We start from the raw sequence: 23,714 nt of genomic DNA, 5'->3' as shown, positions 1-23,714 counted from the left end.
GGAACTCCCTCAAGAACCCCTGGGGGTCCCCGGACGGACCGGACCCAACTTTGGGAACGGGATGTGTTGATGTGTTGTCATGTTGTCTACTAGCCTCGATACCCAGGCTTTAGTTGCTACCAATATACACCGACATAAGTTACGTCAACGTAAACAATAACCCTGTGGCGTTGTTCTATCATTTAGGGGTTGTGCAGAATTAACGATGTATGTATTTTAAGTAAAAATATAAGATTATACAGGTATAATATTGGAAACAGAAACACGTCTTACCTGAGGTAGTAGAGAAATCACACTGCGCGCCGAGGATATGACGTCATCGGCTCATGCAAACATTAATATTTTATTCTAGCTCTAGCTAGCAAACAAAACTAAAGTAAACATGAATAATGTAAACAACAATTTATTCTATCATTTACAGTTAAATGTATTTAAATACATGCATTATGACCGCTGTGAATATATTATTAAAGTGACAGATAAAGTGATAGATATATGGTCGAGATCCTGTTTGACCGGATACGAAAACAGTCCAAGGGTCCATGTATCTAGATGGCGTGACAAACCGGATGCAGCTTGCCGTGGACTCGACCGGGAGCAAACATTTTATTTAATGATTGATACATTAAGTATCTATCATTTAATCATTAACAGTGCCAGAGTGCCAGAACAAAATGCCAGATTTTTTTATTATTATATACAAACACACTGAGATCGATAGATCCATCGATATATAGATGTAGAGATATGAAATACAACTTGTTAATAAAGTCTCGGGGAAGACATCTGACCTGACGTCACAGGTTTGCAAAAGTGTTTTTCTCGAAGAATACACATCGGAAAATTACCAAATTAGTATGAAAATGCTCAGAATATTTACAGCTGTTTGTGAAAAATGGTGTATCGTTTTTATTTTTATCGTTTTTATTTTTAGCGCACGGTGTTGTGGCATTCCTCAGACGACACAAATGCGCCGACCGGCGCATTTGTGTCGGCTGAGGAATTGTATTCATGGCTATGAGTGACCAGGACGACATTTCCATGTCGTCGAGGGCTGACCCAGGACGACAAGCCCTGATCGGATCAGGGTTGTGGCATGTAGTCATACTTTGCCGTCCGGGGATTGCGACGCTGTTGTAAAAATAGCAGATCTACAAGCTCATAGGAGCTTGTAGGTCTGCTATTTTTGAAAAAAATCGAAGAGCGACTGACATAGAAGACATTCTTTTAGAATCTGATCTCAGGTCAGAATGGAAAACTGTCAGGATGTAGAAGACATTTTTTAGAATCTGATATCAGGTCAGAATGGGTTAAAGGTAGAGTCAGTGATTTCACTTAATTCAAATATCACTTATTTTTTTGTTTTGTTGTGATAATCCTCTCTACTATAGAGTGTGCTGACCATATAAGGAGTTCCTCCCTGTCCCCAGTTAACCCCTCGGGGTCAAAAAACCTTAGGTTTCGTTTTTGTTCTCTATCCTGATTGGATGAAAGCTTGTGTCCCAAGGCAAAAACGAAACCTAAGGGTTTTTGACTGAAATCACTGACACCCCCTTTAAGAATATAAAAAAACAGAGGTGGCTATACTAAACAGAGGTGTTTTCCAAAGCGCAGCTCTTCTTCCTCAGTGGTGGATGGTGGATCATGTTGTGGATCCACCAGTTGACCTGCACGGTCCAGCCCTTGTCCTCGCACAGGTCGATCTGCCGCAGGAAGTGCTCCCTGGCCACGTCCTCCGTGCGCTCCTCCTGCAGCGCCTCCCGCAGGTAGCGCATGTCATCCGTCTCGGCGCTGCTCAGCTTGGGGATGCCCGTCAGCAGCATGAGGGAGAACAGGGTGACCAGCAGGCGCTGGTGGGAGCGCAGAGACAGGTAGGCCTCCACGCACATGTCCTATAGAGAGGAGGGGAGGGGAGGGCGGGGGAGGGGGGAGGGGGGAGAGGAGAGGAGAGGAGAGGAGAGGAGAGGAGAGGTTCAAGGTTCAAGTTTGTTTAGTGTCCCCAAAGGGCAAATTGGGTTGCAGCATAGACAGTACATTAAACAATGAATGAAACAGTACAAACAAACAAACAGTTCACATAGCGGAGGAGAGGAGAGGAGAGGAGAGGAGAGGAGAGGAGAGGAGAGGAGAGGAGAGGAGAGGAGAGAGGAGAGGAGCAAAAACAGAAAAGCATATAACCAACTAGATATCATATGACACACACACACACACACACACACGTCAAATCAGGCGTTCTTCTTACCCTGAACCGTTGGAAGTAGAGGCTGGTGCGACCCTTGACCCGGCCCATGACAAACAGGAAGTCAGGCGTGAGGACGAAGGGGACACGCTCCCTGCGGACACCCCGGAAACTCTTGATGTTGCCCAGGATGTGACCGAAGTCTATGTGGAACAGGTTCCCTGAGGAACCAGAAGATCTAAATCAGGATGTGACCGAAGTCTATGTGGAACAGGTTCCCTGAGGAACCAGAAGATCTAAATCAGGATGTGACCGAAGTCTATGTGGAACAGGTTCCCTGAGGAACCAGAAGATCTAAATCAGGATGTGACCGAAGTCTATGTGGAACAGGTTCCCTGAGGAAGCAGAAGATCTGAATCAGGATGTGACCGAAGTCTATATTATGGTAGCCTGAGCTAACGTGTTAAGTTTCTGGTCTATAGGGGTGGGTCGCACGCCCTGATTGGATCTCACCGATCTGTCCGTCAGCCCTGGCCACTCCTCTCCCACCTAGTGAAGAGCTACGTCACATAATTTGGAACGACACCCACCCGGAAGCGTTGACTCCCACTTCTAGACCAAGGCAGCCAATGCGTTCCTCCAGGCTTTCATTTTTCCCGCAGACGAAATGAAAGCCTGGGTATCGAGGCTAATATTATGGAACAGGTTCCCTGAGGAACCATGAAGATCTGAATCAGGATGTGACCGAAGTCTATGTGGAACAGGGTTGAAAACCACTGGTTTAAATGGTTATAATTTAACACTGTGTATACACACTATAGCCTACATACCTTGGTCTGTGATCATGATGTTGTCATTGTGTCGGTCTCCTATCCCGAGCACGTACGTGGCCACACAGTAGCCAGCACAGGAGTTCACAAACCGCTCCACGGAATGGCAGTGCTGTAAGCAAATCAATCCATTCAGGAGGGAACCCCTTTTGGTGTTTTAAGCATTGTTATACTTTTAGCTATCGAAAAATAGCAGATCTACAAGCTCATGATCTATGATATGATATGATATGACAGCAGATCTACAAGCTATGATCTTTGTAGGTCTGCTATTTTTGAAAAGTCGTGAAAATGTGGTGCAAATCTTTGAATGTATATTCTTTTAGAGCGAATGTTATTTAATTCAAATCTGTGCTTCTAGGGATGGGGGGGGGGGGGGGGCTAATGGGGGCCCGTAGACTAAATGCATGTCAAACTGGGGGGTCCTTGAAATTAAAGGTGTTGAGAATCACTGCTAGAGCCGTAAAAATATTCTATTGTGGGGGGGGGGGTCCCTGGCACATGTTTTCAAATGGGGGGGGGGTCCGCGGGCTAATTAGTGTCAATTTGGGGGTCCCAGTGGTTTGGGAACCGCTGCCAGTTTGAACTAATGGATCTATTATACTTACAATTTCCTGAAATGGGCATTTGTTCTTAAGCCACTCAAACAAAGCATCTTCCGCAAAAGCTCCGTTGCGTGCTCCCTCATTGGTCTGGACCGTAGCGATGGTCACCGCATCTCTTACAATCTCTATCATACCTGTTGGATATTTGTGTACATATTGGAATTGGATTAGTATACACATATACAGTAGATTGTTTAAACATCGTTTAAACAATTGTCGTATCTAGGATCAATAATTCATATACAATATCTCATGTTTGTTAAGAAAATGTTCCACTATGCATTTGGTCACTGTGCTAAGGAGAGAAAGCACGCATAGTCAAGTACTTGGCCTGGCCATGGTGTGATAGGAAACTTAGCATCACTCTATATGCATCACTCTGAATGCATCTGCTATTTCTATGTTAAATCTCTATCATACCTAAAGAACAATGAATCAAGTACCTTGGCCAAATGGCTGTCTGGCTCAATGTGTATTTGTGACTCTGTTTTAAGGCAGTTGGTTTTTCAATGTAGGGGTTCATTCTCTCCGACGGCCTTCGCTGTCGGAGGTGAGCTTATGCTATGCTTCACTGCTGTGCTGTACTCTGAATAAACTACACTTCAGTTCATCCCTCTCTGCCTGTTTTCATTCAACTGACCGTCCGGTGCTTTTGACTACAGCCTACAAGCCTGCCGTTTGCTCAGCCGTTTCTGTCTCAAATAGATAGAATTATAGTCAGTGTAAAGGGAGAAACTACACGACACAATCTACTGTATATGTGTATACTAATCCAACAAGTTATTAAAATATAACTTCTTGGGTCTTGGAGGGTTAATTAATTACTTATTTATTATTATTTTATTTCTGTTCTTTATTTCACGTAAACGTCATCAGTGATGTTCATTGCAATGCCATTGGTCATGATATTTGCATAAATACCCCCCACAGAGGCTGAAATCCACACAAATTAAAAGTTTCTGGACTCTGTGCAATTTTGATTTTTTTAACCCTAATAAAATGAAGTAAAATAATTGTAATATATGTTTTTTTGTGATCATTAGAATGTCTAGAACATGTTTTATTCATTATTGTGAAAGATATCCCCCAAATGTAAATTATTAATTTATTATATTATTATATAATTATTATAAATTGTTCATCAAACTTTTTTTTTTTTTTTTTTTTAACATATTAAAAAATATGTTAAAAAAAAAAAAAAAAAAAAAGTTTGATGAACAATTTATAATAATTATATAATAATATAATAAATGTCTTAGTCCTAGTAGTACAAAGTAGTAGTAAGGTTGAAATCAATTTTTTGCAAGTAGAAATGAATGCGGGTCTTAGAGGGTTAAAACAAACAGTCAAAAAGTGCGTGTGTCCATTCGTGTGTGTGTGTGTGTGTGTGTGTGTGTGTGTGTGTGTGCGTGTGTGTGTGTGTGTGTGTGCGTGCGTGCTTGTACCGTACCGACGTTCTGTCCTGTGGAGATGCAGCCATAGGGAACCAGACACAGATCCAGGGATCTCTCCTGCCAAATGGAGTCCATCAACACCAGCATCTGATCAGGGAGATTTGACCAGAGTTTCCACATGGTTACCAACAATGTCAACCAACCGCCCTACTGTACCATATTCACCCATGCAGTCACTAGTATAGGCAAGGTTATTGTAATTATCTAAAAATATTTAAAAACAAAATGTCCACTCTGGCGCCATTCATCTTGGCAGTAGAACGCTCCAGTAAACAAAAGCAATTAATCCAATTAATTTCTCTTCAAATTAATAGTCTGTTCAAAGCAGTTTTTGATAATTATTGTTTTCTCGAATAGCAGCAGTTGAGGCAGCTGATAATATTATGCGTTTGGACCATAGACTGTAAAGAAAAGCGTTCTCCGGGTCTAACATGAACGTAAAATGAAGCCTGTCAGTCCTTGTATTGTAAGTCGCCATCTTTCTAGATCCGTTTGGGCCCAGCTGGCCCATTGGCTGGCCCAGACAACGAGGCGGGACTTCCCCCCTTCTTCTCCGTTGGTTTTTATTTTGACTCGAGTGGGAGGGGAATCCCGATCATAGACTGTAACGGTAGCCACGCCCCTCAGAACATACGCAACTTTATGGTCATTTTTTTAATAAATGGGACCATCATTTTCCAAAAAGAATATTATGACATGAGAAATGAGACTTTAAACTAGTGACTGGAAGCAGAAAGTATTCATGACCATGTTTATTAAGGTAATACAGTCTAGGTGAAGTTGGGCCCAAATACATGGACTTCTATGGGGCTATGGGTTTTTCTGGGTCCAATGACAGCGCCACAACAGGCCATTATATGAACTTTCAGGAAATCCTGATTTCCTCAGTGGCTTCACAAAATATCTGTCTGACTGCCCCCCTGGTTTGGACAGTATATGGATGGATGGATGGAGGCGTGTGATTGGACAGTATGGATGGATGGATGGAGGCGTGTGATTGGACAGTATGGATGGATGGAGGCGTGCTGACCTGAATCACCAGCATGTCCTGCCGGAGGTCGTCCCCCTGCTTGAAGATGATGCCCACCGGGGGCGTGGCCGAGACCGGGGACGGCATGGAGTGGAACTCCAGCCACAGCGGCTTCTTCTTGGAGGGCATCACTTTACATTTGTCCTCCTGAAGGACACATGTCCATTACTTTACATTTGTCCTCCTGAAGGACACATGTCCATTACTTTACATTTGTCCATCTGAAGGACACATGTCCATTACTTTACATTTGTCCTCCTGAAGGACACATGTCCATTACTTTACATTTGTCCTCCTGAAGGACACATGTCCATTACTTTACATTTGTCCATCTGAAGGACACATGTCCATTACTTTACATTTGTCCATCTGAAGGACACATGTCCATTACTTTACATTTGTCCTCCTGAAGGACACATGTCCATTACTTTACATTTGTCCATCTGAAGGACACATGTCCATTACTTTACATTTGTCCATCTGAAGGACACATGTCCATTACTTTACATTTGTCCTCCTGAAGGACACATGTCCATTACTTTACATTTGTCCATCTGAAGGACACATGTCCATTACTTTACATTTGTGCGCGCACACACACACACACACACACACACACACACACACACACACACACACACACACAGTCTTACTCTTACCAAGATCCTTCCTGCTTTGATACGAGGGTCAAAGGGCACCAGAAATTCGGATGGAAGGTCAGCGTTTCTAAGCAGATCCAGAAGTTTCATGGCAACTAATAAGAGACACAATAAATACATATATTCTTTTTAAATATAAAGCTTAAATCTTAATTATTCGATTAATCAAATGACAATAATTGCTAGCTACAGGCAGCCATAGTTCCCCCATAAAATATAAAGCTTAAATCATAATTATTCGATTAACCCATTCTGGGCGGGAACCCCTTTTGGTGTAAGCATCATGTTATGCTTTAACTATTGAAAAATAGCAGATCTACAAGCTCATAGCGCGCCACCGAGTGGTACGCTACGAGCTTGTAGGTCTGCTTTTTTGAAAAATCGAAGAGCAACTGACATTTTTTCTTTCCAAGTCAGAATGAAAACTGTCAGGAGGATGTAGAAGACATTTTTAGAATCTGATCTCAGGTCAGAATGGGTTAATGAAATGATAATAATTGCTAGTTACAGGCAGCCATAGTTCCCCCATATAGGTCCCCCATAAAATATAAAGCTTAAATCATAATTATTCGATTAATGAAATGATAATTGCAGCCTATAGTTTGGTCCCCCATACCTGTGGCAGGTGTCGGCGGCTCCAGCCCGGCCCGGTAGAGCTGTTTGATCTGACCCGCGACCTCCTCCAGGGCCCGGACGGCCTGGACCTGCAGCGCCAAGCCCTCCAGCATGGCCCGACCGCAGCCCAGCAGGTAGGCCTCAAGGACCACCGCCATGCGCTGGCGGAAGTGTGGACACCCCGCCACCTCGCTCCGCACGTACCAGAAGAAGAAATGCCCGATCCTCTTGCTCTGTTTGTTATAGGGGAACAAATACAACAAGCAGAGGACCTGGGTGACTTTACGGAGAATATATACGCCAGCTATACTGAGGGAAGGTAGAATGTTTACTTTGAAAAATAGCAGATCTACAAGCTCATATCAAATCAAATCAAATCAAACTTTATTTATACAGCGCATTTACATCGACCAAGGTCGAACCAAAGCGCTTCACATTTGCAAAGCATAATTACAAAATACAAACACAAGCAAACAGAAAAAGGGATAAAATAAAGCAATAAATTCAAAGAGAGAGCAAAAAGTAAAATTGAATTGGCAGTCCATAGGAACATAGCTCGTGGGCAGACTTAAATTAAATTGAATTAAAAGCGATAGAGTAAAAATGAGTCTTTAATAAGGATTTAAAAACCGTCAAAGACCGAGCAGCGCGAACATGGAGCGGCAGGGCGTTCCAGAGGTTGGGACCGGCCACGGCGAACGCGCGATCTCCTCTGGTCCTAAATGTTGTGTCAGGCACAATCAGGAGAGACAGATTGGCCGATCTCAGGGCTCTTGCTGGTACATAGGGAGTGATCAATTCAGCTAAATATGGAGGGGACAGGTCATTTTGGGCTTTAAAAACAAACACTAAAATCTTAAAATCAATTCTAAAGCGGACAGGGAGCCAGTGGAGGGAGGCGAGGACTGGGGTGATATGGTGCCGCCTATTTGTATTAGTGAGGAGGCGAGCGGCGGCATTCTGGACGAGCTGAAGACGCCTAATAGCCGACTGATCGATGCCTGCATATAGAGCATTGCAGTAATCCAGTCGAGAGGAAATAAAGGCATGGATGACTCTCTCGAGATCAGAACGGGGCAGATAGGCCTTTGCCCTAGCAAGAAGCCTGAGTTGGAAAAAGCAAGCCTTTACGACAGAACTAATATGTTTATCAAATTTTAGATTATTGTCAAAGGTGACACCAAGGCTCTTAATTGAAGAATGGATATTATCACTGAGGGGACCGAGGGGGGTGATGGATGAGCTGGGGTTGTGGTTGAAAATGATAACTTCAGTCTTGCTTTCATTCAGAGTAAGAAAGTTTGTGTTCATCCAAGATTTGATATCCGAGAGGCACTCCGACAACGGCTGAGCGGGGTCGGTGCTGGTCATATTTAGAGGCAAGTAGAGCTGAATGTCATCTGCATAAAGATGAAATGATAAATTGTGTTTTTTGATGAGTGAGCCTAGTGGGAGTATATAGAGCAGAAAGAGGATGGGACCAAGGATGGAGCCCTGAGGGACGCCACAGGTTAGAGGGGCCACACTGGAGTTAAAATCACCTAGTCTAACTTTAAAACAACGATCGGTGAGGTAGGACCTGAACCATAAAAGAGCGGTGCCAGAGATGCCCACATGGTGCTCCAATCTGGACAGCAGGATCCGATGATCGACTGTATCAAATGCGGCTGTCAGGTCAAGGAGCACCAGCGCTACAGGGGAGCCTGTATCAGTGGTTAGACGTATGTCATTTAGGACTCTTAAGAGTGCGGTTTCAGTACTATGACCGGATCTGAAGCCGGATTGAAATATGTCATGAATGCCATGAGTGGTTAAAAAAGCTTGCAGCTGGAGGTAGACTACCTTTTCCAGGGCCTTTGAGAGAAACGGCAGTTGTGAGATTGGCCTAAAATTGGAAAGGGAGGAGGGGTCTAAGTTTGCCTTTTTGAGGAGAGACTGCACCACGGCTTGTTTGAAAGCAGCCGGGACTGAGCCAGTGCTGAGGCAGGTATTAAAAAGCAGCAAAATACTCGGACCAGCAGTGTCAAAAACATCCTTGAGGAGACTGGAAGGAATGCAATCAGAGGGACTATTAGTAGGGCGCAGGTGCGAGATGACATCAGAGAGTTGGACTAGAGATACAGGGTCAAATTGACTGAGGGTGGCAATGGGAGGGGATAGAGGGGGGGGAGTAAAGGCTGTAGGGGTGTGAGCTGACCTGAGGGTGGAGATTTTAGTAGTGAAGAAGGTGAGGAAATCTTCACAAAGGGCGAGTGAAGGCACAACAGGAGAGGGCTCACGGGGGTTGATGATAGAGTTGAGAACATTGAAGAGAACCTGGGGTTTATGGCTATTTTTGGAGACTAAGGCAGAGATATAGTTGGTCTTAGCCAATTTGACTCCGATCTGGTAGTCAAGGAGACAACCACGTAGGATTTCAACCGAGATCTGAAGTCTATCCTTCTTCCATTTTCTCTCAGCACGCCGGCAGGCGCATCTGAGAGAGCGAGTGGAGCTATTGAGCCAGGGCTCTGAAAGTGCTTTGGTGCTTTTCATCTTTAATTTAAAAGGAGCAACAGAATCCAAAATTGAGGAGCATTTGGCATCAAAGAGGCGAAATAGTTCCTCAGCGCTATGAGTGCTGTCAGAAGGGTAGGGAAGGGAATTGTTAAAAGTGAGGGAAAACTGGGAGGCCGTTGTAGAAGTTATAACACGCTGACGGCGAGCAGGGGCATGAGGTTTGAGTGGTAAGCAGGGGACAGAGACCGAAAATAAAATAGGGAAGTGGTCTGAAATCCTGATTGAAGAGCAGATGTCACTGACAGTGATGGATAGTCCATGGGATATGATCAGGTCTAAAGTATGGCCCAAATCATGAGTTGGGCCGGCCACTGACTGAATTAGGTTAAAAGAGTCTAAAAGGTTAAAAAAGTCCTTGACTAGTGGCTTAGACGGGCAGCATGCATGCACATTCAGATCGCCCGAGATTAAAACATAGTCATATTTAATCATAATTATAGATAGGAAATTGCCAAAGTCCTGAATAAAAGCTGCGTTAAATTGTGGGGGGCGGTAGATCACTGCACAAAATACAGGAGAGGACAGATTGAGCTGAAATTGTTGGAGTTCAAAACTAGAGTAGCTAGTGGTACCTAGGATCAGTTGACAGTGTAAGTTGGACTTAAACACTGAAGCTAGACCCCCACCAGGGCCGGTAGTACGAGGGGAACTGAAAAAAGTGCAGTCAGCAGGGAGAAGTTCGGAAAATGCTGTGCAATCACCGGGGTCAAGCCAGGTTTCTGTTAGAAACATAAGGTCCAGATTATGAGAGGTAAAAAAGTCTTTCATAATAAAAGTTTTATTTCTGAGAGAATGGATGTTTAATAGAACGATATTGAGGGTTGTACTGATGCTTGGAGAGGACACAGGCGCGGCACGGCACAAATAACGCAGGTGGGCCTGTTCAACACCGCGTCTAGAGTAATGGTAGGGTGCAGATGGCGAGTTATAGTGTCTATTACTGATTATAATTGAGATAGGGAATGGCATGTTAAGGCTGGGAATATGAGCGCTGTTCCACCAGGGGGCGGTAGTCGGTCTGGGGGGAGCTTGTTGACTTTCACAAGGCAAGGGGGAAGGGGGGGGCATTGATAGAGAACATGAGTAGGCAGTGGAATAAGCATGTCCCAAAGGGAGATGCTCATGATTATTGCAATTATTATTATTACAATTAGTGCATGAAGCGGCAGGATCCATATGGTTAGGGGTAGGGGTTAGAGAAGGAAGTAGAACAGTTGGGTCGAGCCGCGCATTATATCAATGATTAAAAGCAATGTGTTTAATATAATTGTCCCGCAGTAATCTACTGCCATCGCTGTTTAAGTGCACACCATCGTTCCTGTACAGGCTATGGATGCGCCAAAAGTAGTCGAAGTTGGAGATGAAATCATATCCTAAAGCAGCACAGAAACCATGCAGCCAGAGATGAAAGCTGTAAAGTCGGCTAAACTGTTCGACTTTATTGGAGAGTGTTGGGATTGGGCCTGATACAATACAGCGTTTACCCAGGCTTTCTACTGTAGCACATAGCAGTTCTAAGTCAGTGCGCATTTTGGTGGAACGGCCACCAGCTCTGACGTCATTAGTAGCCACATGTGTGATGATAATAGAGGCGGTGGGGTAAAGATTAATAACAGCTGGGACAAGCGCGATCATATCAACTATCTTACCCCCGGAGAGACAAAAAGTGACGGCGCGTGGTAGAATTGTATGCCTAACTAAAGAGTCTCCAAGGATGATTATGTCAGGGTTGTTGTTGTGTTTGTTATTGTTGTAGCACGCAAGTTTCTTGGAGTAGCGGGCTAGCACGCTAGCATGTATAGCATTTGACCCAGAGGGGCCAGCAGCACGATCATCGGGACTGGAGGTGGATAATATGGTATTATCGATTGAAGGGAGTTCTACCGATGTAGCAGCAGCATGGAGGAGTGCAACAGTTTCTCCAATACGTGGAAAATTATGTGTGTCCGGTGAAGTGGCGGCCACAGGTTGCATGGAGGAGAGACGGGGGCGCTTTACCTCTGGTGAAGCCGTTTGCGACACGGGAGAAACGGTAGGAAGAGCGGAGCTAGCTGGGTGCTTTCTACCGCCCGAGCGCTCGGGAGCTGGCGTGGAGTTTCCTCGGCCAGGGGCCGCTCGCTGAGCCAGAGGAGGCAACGGTGAGAGGATTGACTCTTGGGGGGCTTTTGCCAGAGGGGAGGAAAAGTTGGAGTTTGGGAAAGTAGAGTCCAGACTTGCGTCAAATAGGGGAAGCGACGCTTTTAAGCCTTTTATGAGGCGGCCTTGCTTCACTACCATTGCCCAGGAGAGTGAAGGTTCCAGCACAGGGGCAGGCGGGACAGTAGCCACGGCGGCGGATGAAGACTGCAGAGCGCCTCCAGTTTCAACGCTAGCCAGCCGGGAACACAGCGCTCATAGCTCGCTCATAGCTCATAGCCGCGCTATGAGCTTGAATAGATCTGCTATTTTTATATATATATAGCTAAAGTATAACATAATGCTTAAAGGTAGAGTAAGTGATTTCACTCAAAAAACCTTAGGTTTCATTTTTGGCTGTGGGACCTAAGCCTTCGTCCAATCAAGATAGAGAGTCAAAAACGAAACCTAAGGTTTTTTGACCCCCAGGGGTTAACTGGGGACAGGGACGAACTCCTTATATGGTCAGCACACTCTATAGTAGGAAGGATTATCACAACAAAACAAAAAAATAAGTGATATTTGAATTAAGTGAAATCACTGAATATGCCTTTAAAACACCAAAAGGTGGTTCCCGCCCCAGAATAGATGAATACTACTTGACTCACACGAAGAGCTCTCCTGATGAGGAAGCGAGCCAGGAAACTATCGTGATACGGTTCCACTTTGAGGATCTGTAATGAACCGATCAGAACAGATACATGATGAAAGCAGGGTGGTAGATCATTGATTGATTGATTGATTGAAATATGTATTAACAGTTTGCAGAATTACAGTACATTTCAAGCACAAACTCAATACACCTCAATACACAGACTGTTAACTGTGAGTGGACGACCCAATTAAGCATTACACTTGTTTACAACAGGGTCCACCATGCTTAATTCATCAAAACATTTAGAGACGTACAAATAGACACTTCTATATATAGTTAAAGAACAGAACAGGAATTCATCATAAAGGAAGCAAAAAGGGAAAAGAAACATATACAGTGAGGGGAAAGGGGGGGGGATTCAGATGGGGGCCAGTTTCGAATTGCAGCCGTCCGTAGGTGCCCTTTGAGAGCGGTTTTGAAGGATTCAAGGGATTCACATGTCTTAATGACTGTTGGTAGGGCGTTCCACATTTTGGTGGCATAGGAGCGAGAATAATTTAGTCCCTATACAGTAGTCCAACGAACAAGCCAGTAGCCTACATATTATATTAATAATTAAAAATACCACATCACTGTCACTGACAAAATCGTCATAATCGATCATCGAAATATGACATTCTAGGGATATAGCTATTCTGTCTATAGGGTTTGTACTATAGAGCGCCGCAGTCCCCGCCCCCTTTCAGAAAAGCGAGTGGCCCAGGAAGTGGAAGCCCCATGCATTCTCCCATCGGCACTTTTAATATAATTTATTTAAAGACGGTTACGCCGCGGACAAAGCCAATTCGGATCGTGACGAATCATGACAATGAACACAATATTTTGGGACGATCAAATCATTAGAAAGAAGAAAAGAAAGTCAGGAGACAACACTATTTGTTTTATTTTTCGTCTTATAAATTATTTGATCGGCCCAAAATATTGTGTTCATTGTCATGATTCGTCACGATCCGAGTTGGCTTTTTCCGCGGCGTAACCGTCTTAAATAAATAAATAAATAAATTATATTAGAAGTGCCGATGGAAGAATGCATTGGGGTTTTCATTTCCTGGGCCACTCGCTTTTCTGAAAGGGGGAGGGACTGCGGCGCTCTATAGGGTTTGTACTATAGCGTCTGACTCTTTGTATTGGCATCTTCAGCACCCTCTGCTGGACACATTTGCATACAGCGTGACAAAATACATACAGACAAACGGACGGCCTCAACAGCATGCAGTGTTGTTCTTGGCAGCAAATTTAAATTTTAGTTTTAGTCACATTTAAGTCACCTGGAATGTTTTAGTGTTAGTCCAGTTTTAGTCGACTAAATACCATACGTTTTTAGTCGACTAAATCTACAGTTGATTTAGTCGACTAAAATGTATTTTGGCGGGCCTTGATGCCGCCGTAATGACTGTTTTTACACCGATCTACAAGCTTGTAGATCTGCTATTTTGTAAAATGACTTATACTGGATCTCTTGTCCACTAGTCCCTTCCTAACATTTTTGTCTAGTTTGTATTTGTTGACGAAATTGTCAGTATATATTTAGTCTTAGTTTTAGTCACCGTAGCTTAGTTATCATTTAGTTTCTATTTAGTTTTCCTCGGTGGAAAGACGTAGTCGACGGACATTTTTCGTCTCAGCTTTAGTCGACGGAAATCAACACTGCTCAACAGTTCGCACGTGCTTTGCGGACGAACTACTATAAAGGAAACTACCGGTATTACCTGCACCAGCTGCAGCAGATACTTCAGCACGTCATCGTTGGACAGAACCTCCAGCCTCCGGACCGCCAGTCTCCTGACCCGCTCGTCCACGAAGTCCACCCCGAGCAGCTCCAGCGCCACGGACAGCTCCAGCTCTGCGGGCCGCTCCCAGTGGCCCAGGAGCCAGTGGACGTCCTCCACCGCGGTGCGGTTCAGCCAGTCCACGCTGCGCAGGTACTGGGGCAGGTTGGAGGCGTAGAGGCAGCTCTCCTCCCGGAACCTCCGGAGACGAGACCCGTCCGTGGCGGCGGCCGGCGAGGGGGGAGGTGACGTGCTGATGTCAGAGAGCGAGGAGGGAGATGCCTGCGTGGAGTAATGGAAGGTAAAAAGAGGGGGACTGGTGCCAGGTGGTGATGGGGAAAGAGAGGGACTGGTGCCAGGTGGTGATGGGGAAAGAAGGGGACTGGTGCCAGGTGGTGATGGGGAAAGAGGGGGACTGGTGCCAGGTGGTGATGGGGAAAGAAGGGGACTGGTGCCAGGTGGTGATGGGGAAAGAAGGGGACTGGTGCCAGGTGGTGATGGGGAAAGAGGGGGACTGGTGCCAGGTGGTGATGGGGAAAGAGAGGGACTGGTGCCAGGTGGTGTAGGGGAAAGAAGGGGACTGGTGCCAGGTGGTGATGGGGAAAGAAGGGGACTGGTGCCAGGTGGTGATGGGGAAAGAGAGGGACTGGTGCCAGGTGGTGATGGGGAAAGAAGGGGACTGGTGCCAGGTGGTGATGGGGAAAGAAGGGGACTGGTGCCAGGTGGTGATGGGGAAAGAAGGGGACTGGTGCCAGGTGGTGATGGGGAAAGAGGGGGACTGGTGCCAGGTGGTGTAGGGGAAAGAGGGGGACTGGTGCCAGGTGGTGATGGGGAAAGAGGGGGACTGGTGCCAGGTGGTGTAGGGGAAAGCCCGACGGGGGAGTGCGCACTACGCACACGCTCGGTCGCGTCAGAAACGGAGGCGGCTTTGGAGGAGACGCGCTCCTCCTCCGGGCAGTCCCACAGGGAGATCATGAAGACGTCCTCCATGAGGTCCTTCCCGTCCAGGCGGAGGTCCTCGTGGGAGCCGGACCGGCCCGCGAAGCCGTCGACGAGCGGCCAGTCCACGAGCGCAGCGGGAGCCTCGTCGACGAGCTGCGCCACGGGGACCACGTACAGGTGGAGCCCCCGGTCGGACTTCAGACACTGTCGAACCCAGAGGAAGTCGCAGAGGGAGACGCCGCCCGTCAGGAACTCCTCCCTCCCCGAGACCTTCAGGACCAGGCCGTCCAGCGGATCACAGTGGAAGCCCTGGTCGGCCATCACCTGTCGGAAGACCTTGAGAAGGATGTCGGGCGTCGCCGTGAGGTCCACCTTCACGGTGAAGCTGACGCGGTTGAAGTGGTGGAGCGTGACCTTGAGCTTTCTGCTCAGGTGAGCCTGCAGCTCGTCGGGGACGGGGAGCACCGTGGCCCTGGACCGTCGCCTCGACGACGCCAGTTTTCTGGGGCGGGAGGGGAGGGGGGCCTCGCCGTCATCAAGGCCGTGGCCAATCAGCTGGACCAGACCTTTCCGCAGCTCCCGCCTCTCCTTCGAGTCGTCCACCTCGCACGGCTGCGTCGTGACGCGCTCCTCCTCCGGGCTCGGCGACAGCGGGGAGGAGGAGGATGTCGTGGTCGTGCGGTTGCAGGGCAGGACCACGGGGAAACCGTAGCGGTCTAGGAGGATGGTGACGGCCATGGAGTCGTTCACGTCAGGGTTGGTGGCCGAAGACAACTTGTCTGCTGGGTAGGTGAAGGCCTCCTTCACCTCCTCCTCTGGGTAGGGCCACATGTGGAGGGTGTGAGGCCCCTGGCAGAGGAGAGACCTGGAGAGATGGAAATATTAGATTTTCTTTTTTTTTAGTCATAGTCTTTAATATAGTTTTAATTTACTTTTAGTCACACATTTTTGTCCCCTGGAATGTGTTGGTGTTAGTCAAGTTTTAGCCGACTAAATCTACAGTTGATTTAGTCGACTAAAATGTATTTTGGTGGGCCTTCATGCTGTCGTAATGACTATTTTTACACTTGCTTAAAATTGCCGATCTACAAGCTCACAACGCGAGATCAGCTATTTTTTTGCATGCAACCAAGTGTAAGATGACTTATAGTGGATCTCTTGTCCACTAGTCCCTTCCTAATATTTTAGTCTAGTTTTGTTTTGTTTTTGACGAAAATGTCTGTAGGCCTATATTTAGTCATAGTTTTAGTCATCATGACTTAGTTTTCATTTCGTTTCCATTTAGTTGTCGTCAGGTAGGAAAAAGGTAGTCGACGATCATTTTCGTCTTAGTTTTAGTCGACGAAAACAACACCGTTTCATACAATGTACGAAGTAAACGCATAATTATTGTAGTTTAAGGGCTCTGTTTTCGTCCATGCTAAACCCCTTATCTCTAAACTATACTTTGCTCTTTCTTATACAATTTTGAAAAACATTTTTGAATAGACTTTGTATTATAAACTAGCAGCTATAGTTGAACTATTCAAAAATGTTTTTCAAAATAGATCAGCTCGTTACTCTAGCTGATCGACAGTAGATCGACACGTTGTGAGCTTGCAGATTGGCTATTTTAACTATTCAAAAATGTTTTTCAAAATAGTAAAAAAAGAAAGGGGCAAAGCAGTTTAGAGATAAGGGGTTTAGCACGGACAGAAATAGTCTTGTTACTAAACTGTCGCTACACTCTAACTGTTGCGGCGGTTTATAGGCCGCCGCGAGGAGCTAAACATGAGATTAAAGAGACGCTTGTATGACGCGCACGCACTGAATTCAGGTCCATTCCAGCTGTAGGTTTTACCATTTATTCTTGTCACCACACGTAAGTTACAACAGTTCCTAGGCTTTAGATATAACTGAACGTGGTTGTTAAGGTGAATAATAGGTGCGATTGATACGGTCAACAGAATTGTCTTCTCCCACACTCACCTCCTCTCTCTATCCAACTTCCCTCACCCAAGTGACAGGTAACGCCATAAAACTAGAGCGGCAGCGCCCCAGCCCCGGTGACACGCCCACTACCTGTGCAGTGCCCATTAAAGTGACATACCTTACGTCAATCATAATAGCACATTAGAATGCCACACATTACGGCTCCTACACTAACAATTCATTAAAGGATAGTTGTTGTGATGTACTGTATCAGGAAATGTTTAAAAAAAAAACCAAAAGAGCATTCAGTAAGGGAACGCCGTGGTCAGATATTCAGGTATTGTAACTTGCTTGTTTGTGTGTAAGTTGACATTTCTTATCATTTAAAAAAGAATGTCTGTAATTCACTTAATTTACAACAACATGTTGGGAAAGTTTGAGAGCAAGAGTGTCTGTCCTGTTGTCCGTTTTGTTTGTCTGTAAACTCACTGTTTAACAGTTTTTAGTTATTTCATGTTTATCATATTTATGTATTTTTTATTATGTATTTGTATGTGGAACATTTACATTGCCTGTTTTAACTGAACTACTCATTATCATTGTCGATAATATTCTGATGTCATACAAAAAATGCCTAATAAAAACAGTATTAAAAAAAACAAAAAACTGTGAAGTTGTTTACAAAAAGAAAAAATACTTGGAAAACATGCACATGTACATATGATACTATTTTTCTACTCTTTGTCTTTTTTTGCACTCTATATTATCCTTGCTGTGTTTTGCTGTTTGCTGTTATATTATATATTTGCTGTCTGAAGGAAGCCAAACTAAAATAAGTTTGACTCTCATGTACCTGTAGTGCTGTAGCTACACAAGACGTGACAATAAAGCACAACATTGAACCTTGAACAGACAAAACATCTGTTCTTATAACTCTTTCTACGTATGTAGAACACATGCAACAGTTTTAACAACCAAATTGATGCTTTGAAACTTGAAAATGACACTTCATTAATGATCTTGTTTGCCCCTCTTTTGATTTTATTTCTAGTTTTTAACCTTTTAAACCTTTTAATTTGTTTCCTAATAAATATGTCTGTACTTCTTTCTGTAAAGCGACTTTGGGTACCTGGAAAAGCGCTACATAAATTGTACACACTAAACCCAAGCGTTTAGGTTATAAACTGTTTTAAACACATAATTTGTAACACTTTTTAAACGTGTCACAGTGTTTAGATTATAAACGGAAGAACATGTTTAATCGCCTGTAACACTTTTTAAACACATAAACGTGTTTAGTTTTTACAATCAAAGTCAGTCATATAGGCGTTTAGAATTTGAACACTAGGTGTTCTCGTGAGGTGTTTGAGTGAACTCGTGTTCTACTGTATTTTATGACCATTAATAAACATTTGGCATTTTATTATTACACACATGGTGTTTAGGTTTAAACGCGTCGTGTTCCAGGGATTTACAGTTTAAAAAACCCCAAAAGAGCATTCAGTAATGGAACGCCGTGGTCAGATATTCAGGTATTGTAACTTGCTGGAGTGAGTTGATTAAATGCTGTTTGTGTGTGAGTTGACATTTCTTTCTGTAGGAACCAAAGCGCAGTCTGTTTGACAAACAGGTTTAGAGTCTCACTCTTACTGCAAAAAAGCTTCTATCCCCGAAAAACCAGATACATGAACGAACAAGGAAAACGCTAGCCCGCACCCCCCCCACACACCTTTGCCCCCTTCCTGCACTGTTAAGCTCAAATTGCACCTCTATAAACTATTTCTGTTGTATATTTATGGAACATAGCCTACTGTGAAGTTGTTTACAAAAAGAAAAAATACTTGCTACTACAAGGAAAACATGCACATGTATACATATGATATGATACTCTTTATCTACTCTTAATACTCATAAATATGTCTGTACTTCTTTCTGTAAAGCGACTTTGGGTACCTAGAAAAGCGCTAAATAAATCGTATATATTATTATTATTATTATTAAGTGTCATTTGAAGCACCATATGTTTCAGCATCAATTGCGTTGTGCACATGTATCAGAGAATGACTGACTGAATAAACACGCGGCCATGCATGTGGACATTGGACGCAAACTGACCTGTGGTCAAAGAGCAGAAGGTTGACAAAGTACAGCACCTTCCCCTTCCCTTTCTGCTGGCCGTCCGGTGCCTTAGCATTGGCACCGCCGGCGGCGTTGCTGTCGTTGGTGTTGATGGTGAGGCCCAGCTTGGTGCCGCGCGGCAGGTCCCTGAGCAGCATGTCGAACTCCAGCCACTCGTTCCACAGCACCTCGCCGGCGAAGGCCTTCGGAGAGGACACCACCGCGGAGAGAACCTTGTTGCCGAGAAGTAGGGTGACTTCCACGTACGCGGACTGAGGGGCTTTGTCGGGGAGCGTCGGGACGTCGAAGCCCAGGAGTTTGACCCTGAACCTCCGGTGGCAGTCCCACAGGGAGATCATGAAGACGTCCTCCGGGTCCCTCCCGTCCAGGCAGAGGTCCTCGTGGGAGCTGGACCGGCCCGTGAAGCTGTCGACGAGCGGCCAGTCCACGAGCGCGGGAGCCTCGTCGACGACCTGCGCCACGGGGACCACGTACAGGTGGAGCCCCTGGTCGGACTTCAGACACTGTCGAACCCAGTGGAAGTCGCTGAGGGAGAAGTCGCCCGTCAGGAACTCCTCCCTCCCCGAGACCTTCAGGACCAGGCCGTCCAGCGGATCACAGTGGAAGCCCTGGTCGGCCATCACCTGTCGGAAGACCTTGAGAAGGATGTCGGGCGTCGCCGTGAGGTCCACCTTCACGGTGAAGCTGATGCGGTTCAAGTGGTGGAGCGTGACCTTGAGCTTTCTGCTCAGGTGAGCCTGCAGGTCGCTGGGGACGGGGAGCGCCGTGGTCCAGGGCTCTGTGGCGTAGGCCTTTTCGTCTCTGCCCTTCAGCTCCCGTCGCCTCGGCGACGCCAGTTTTCTGCGCGTGAACGTGAGCTCCCCCAGCCTGTCGGGGGCCTCGCCGTCGAGGTAGTGGCCAATCAGCTGCACCAGACCTTTCTGCTGCTCCCGCCTCTCCTTCGAGTCCACCTCGGACGGCCGCGTGACCACCATCCTCACCGTCATGCGTCCGGTGGCGTCGCGCGACCATGGAATGTCCAACGTCCTCAGGATCTGATAGTCGTCGTAGACCTCGTACCAGTCCTGAGCCCTGGCGTAGAGCAGGATGTACTCTTCAGGGTCCAGCAGCGCCTGTGGGTCAGGGATCCAGTTCTGCTCCTGTGCCTGCAGACCAAAGACATGATCAGAATCCAGTTCTGCTCCTGTGCCTGCAGACCAAAGACATGATCAGAATCCAGTTCTGCTCCTGTGCCTGCAGACCAAAGACATGATCAGAATCCAGTTCTGCTCCTGTGCCTGCAGACCAAAGACATGATCAGTTCTGCTCCTGTGCCTGCAGACCAAAGACATGATCAGTTCTGCTCCTGTGCCTGCAGACCAAAGACATGATCAGCAGTGAAAAAACTACTCCAATGTTTTACTTAAAGGGGGTGTCAGTGATTTCAGTCAAAAACCCTTAGGTTTCGTTTTTGCCTTGGGACACAAGCTTTCATCCAATCAGGATAGAGAACAAAAACGAAACCTAAGGTTTTTTGACACCCCAGGGGTTAACTGGGGACAGGGAGGAACTCCTTATATGGTCAGCACACTCTATAGTAGAGAGGATTATCACAACAAAACAAAAAAATAAGTGATATTTGAATTAAGTGAAATCACTGACTCTACCTTTAAAGGAGAATTTCATGCTAGAAGGCTTTCTTACCTCTCGTTGCACCAAAGTGGTCTAGGTGTTATTTTGTGCAAAAACGCATTATCGGGCCCTCATGAGCCCTCAATGGGGCACTGAGTTTTAGTGCTAATTCGCTTATTTCCATCGCTCTAAAATCTTTTTTTTTTGTATAAATCCTCTCTTCATAATGTCAACAGTATGTGTTTAAAGTCACTACAACTCTCGTGTATCGCAAGACCTCACAAGACTTTGTGAGCTCCATGCAAGTGGATGGAGCTCACGAACCCAGCGCCCCGTTCAGGGCTTGTGGTGGGGTAGGGGAAATAGCCAATAATACCTTTTTTGCACACTCCACCACATCTCAGAGGCAAATATTGTACTTTTACTCCTACACTACATTTATTTTAAAACGTTGGTTACTACCGGTATTTACTTTGTATTATATTTTAATAATAATAATAATAATAATAATAATAATAATAATAATACATTTTATTTATAACGCACTATATATTTGAAACAAATCTCAAAGTGCTACAGATAAAAAATGTAAAATAAAAATAAGAATAAAACAGTTAAAAACAGCACACGGGCAGCTTAAGAGTCCGACTGGGCAAATGCCTTACTAAAGAGGAAGGTCTTTAGTCCCTTTTTAAAAACGTCCACGGACTGTGGTGCTCTCAGGTGGTCGGGGAGGGCGTTCCACAGCCGAGGGGCAGCTGAGCAGAAGGCCCGGTCCCCCATGGTGCGGAGTTTGGTTCTTGGGTGTTTGAGTGTATTAGATGTACCGGAGCGGAGGGAGCGGGTGGAGGCTGGGGGTTCAAGGAGTTCCGAGGGGGATTATTATTAGGCCTACAAAACATATAGGCTACAGTAACATTAATCACTTCAGCTCTATACATTTCGACTATTTGAAAATGGCTCACAATGTGTTGCGATGCGGCACATTGTGAGCGTGTAGATCTGCTATTTTCAAAAGATTTGTAAACATTTAAAAAAACTTTAAATGGGACATTCTGCACAATGAGTATACGTTTACTTTTGGTATACATTAAAGGGATTGTGACATAAAATAAAAGATTTTGTAATTTTTCTTTCTGTTGTCTGGGGTTTTCTGGCTCAAACAGGTCACAGCCGGTGCTCTGATTTTCCAGCAGATGTCACTGTTTTCACTGTTTTGCCTGTTTTCTTTGCATCTCTATCAGAATCTGTACTAGTCTCGGCTCTTTTAAGAGACAATTACTGCAATTCTTATTAACAAGCTTGGGCAACACGCCCTAGTCATGTTATTATTTGATATTTTATTATTAGAATATTTTAATTTTTTTCATTATTATTATTATTTACAATCCTTAGGTTTACCAATATTATTCATCTTAATTTCTGTGATTTAAGCTCAATTACTGTGTAGCTTCTATATGGGAACTTCCATGGCACTTCCAGCACATCATGCATGTAACGAATCTTGTTTCCTAATTGAAATATTTGCTTTCTGTATTTTCTTTTATTTTACCATTATTATTGTTGTTATTATTTTACATGTGCAAATAAACTAAACTAAATAAACATCTCAAAAGACAAATAAAAAAGTTCACCCCTGTGTTCACCTGCATGTAGAGGCGGAGACGCAGCTCTCTGACGTTGCACCGGGCCGGCAGAACCACCTCCAGATCATCTGGACCAGTCCCTACGGAACCACCAACACTGGACCACTGCTGTGGCAGAACCACCTCTAGATCACCTGGACCGGTCCCTACGGAACCACCATCACTGGACAGAACCACCTCTAGATCACCTGGACCGGTCCCTACGGAACCACCATCACTGGACAGAACCACCTCTAGATCACCTGGACCGGTCCCTACGGAACCACCATCACTGGACAGAACCACCTCTAGATCACCTGGACCGGTCCCTACGGAACCACCATCACTGGACAGAACCACCTCTAGATCACTTGGACCGGTCCCTACGGAACCACCATCACTGGACAGAACCACCTCTAGATCACCTGGACCGGTCCCTACGGAACCACCATCACTGGACAGAACCACCTCCATGAGATCACCTGGACCGGTCCCAACGGAACCACCACCACTGGACTGCTGCTGTGGCAGAACCACCTCCATGAGATCTGGACCGGTATCACCTGGACCGGTCCCTACGGAACCACCACGCTGTGGAGGAGGTCCTCCTCCCGGCCCTCCTGGGACAGGGCGGAACTCAAACAGGAACAGCAAGCTGTTCTCAGACCAGTTCCCGGACAGTGTTTCTGCTGGGAGCTCCGTAGCATGCTGTCCTATGGACTGATCCAGGAACCCAGAGCTGCTGCTCATCTTGAGCTATATATGGAGACAGACAGACAGACAGACAGACAGACAGACAGACAGAGACAGCAAGCAAATGTTGTTTGAATTTTAGTTCTGAAAACCCCTCTGCATATTATCAATTAGTCCTTGGGCCGGACGAGATATCGGTACCGAAAAGGCGGCAAAGTTTAGTTGTGATTTTTTTATTCCTATACATCCCTAGATTAGGTTTT

At 45.5% G+C, this 23,714-nt stretch overlaps 1 protein-coding gene across 1 annotated transcript; it reads right to left on the bottom strand.

Moving 5' to 3' along the window:
* Positions 1 to 1,586: 1,586 nt before the first annotated feature.
* Positions 1,587 to 23,508, bottom strand: LOC308329877 (phosphatidylinositol 4,5-bisphosphate 3-kinase catalytic subunit gamma isoform-like; the record flags this gene model as incomplete). The annotated part of the gene is made up of 14 exons (XM_080784378.1): positions 1,587 to 1,892; positions 2,243 to 2,400; positions 3,010 to 3,121; positions 3,618 to 3,748; positions 5,065 to 5,155; positions 6,099 to 6,245; positions 6,758 to 6,852; positions 7,374 to 7,605; positions 12,715 to 12,780; positions 14,471 to 14,783; positions 14,881 to 15,341; positions 15,428 to 16,337; positions 19,499 to 20,667; positions 22,780 to 23,508. The coding sequence occupies 14 exons, from the start codon at positions 23,506 to 23,508 to the stop codon at positions 1,587 to 1,589; spliced, it is 4,920 nt and encodes a 1,639-aa protein (XP_080640504.1).
* Positions 23,509 to 23,714: the final 206 nt, after the last annotated feature.

Source organism: Protomyctophum bolini, assembly GCF_963924005.1.
Source record: "Protomyctophum bolini genome assembly, chromosome: 15".
NCBI classification, from domain to species: Eukaryota; Metazoa; Chordata; class Actinopteri; order Myctophiformes; family Myctophidae; genus Protomyctophum; species Protomyctophum bolini.
Note: the sequence above shows the minus strand (reverse complement) of the source record. Positions and strands in the feature narration are given on the sequence as shown.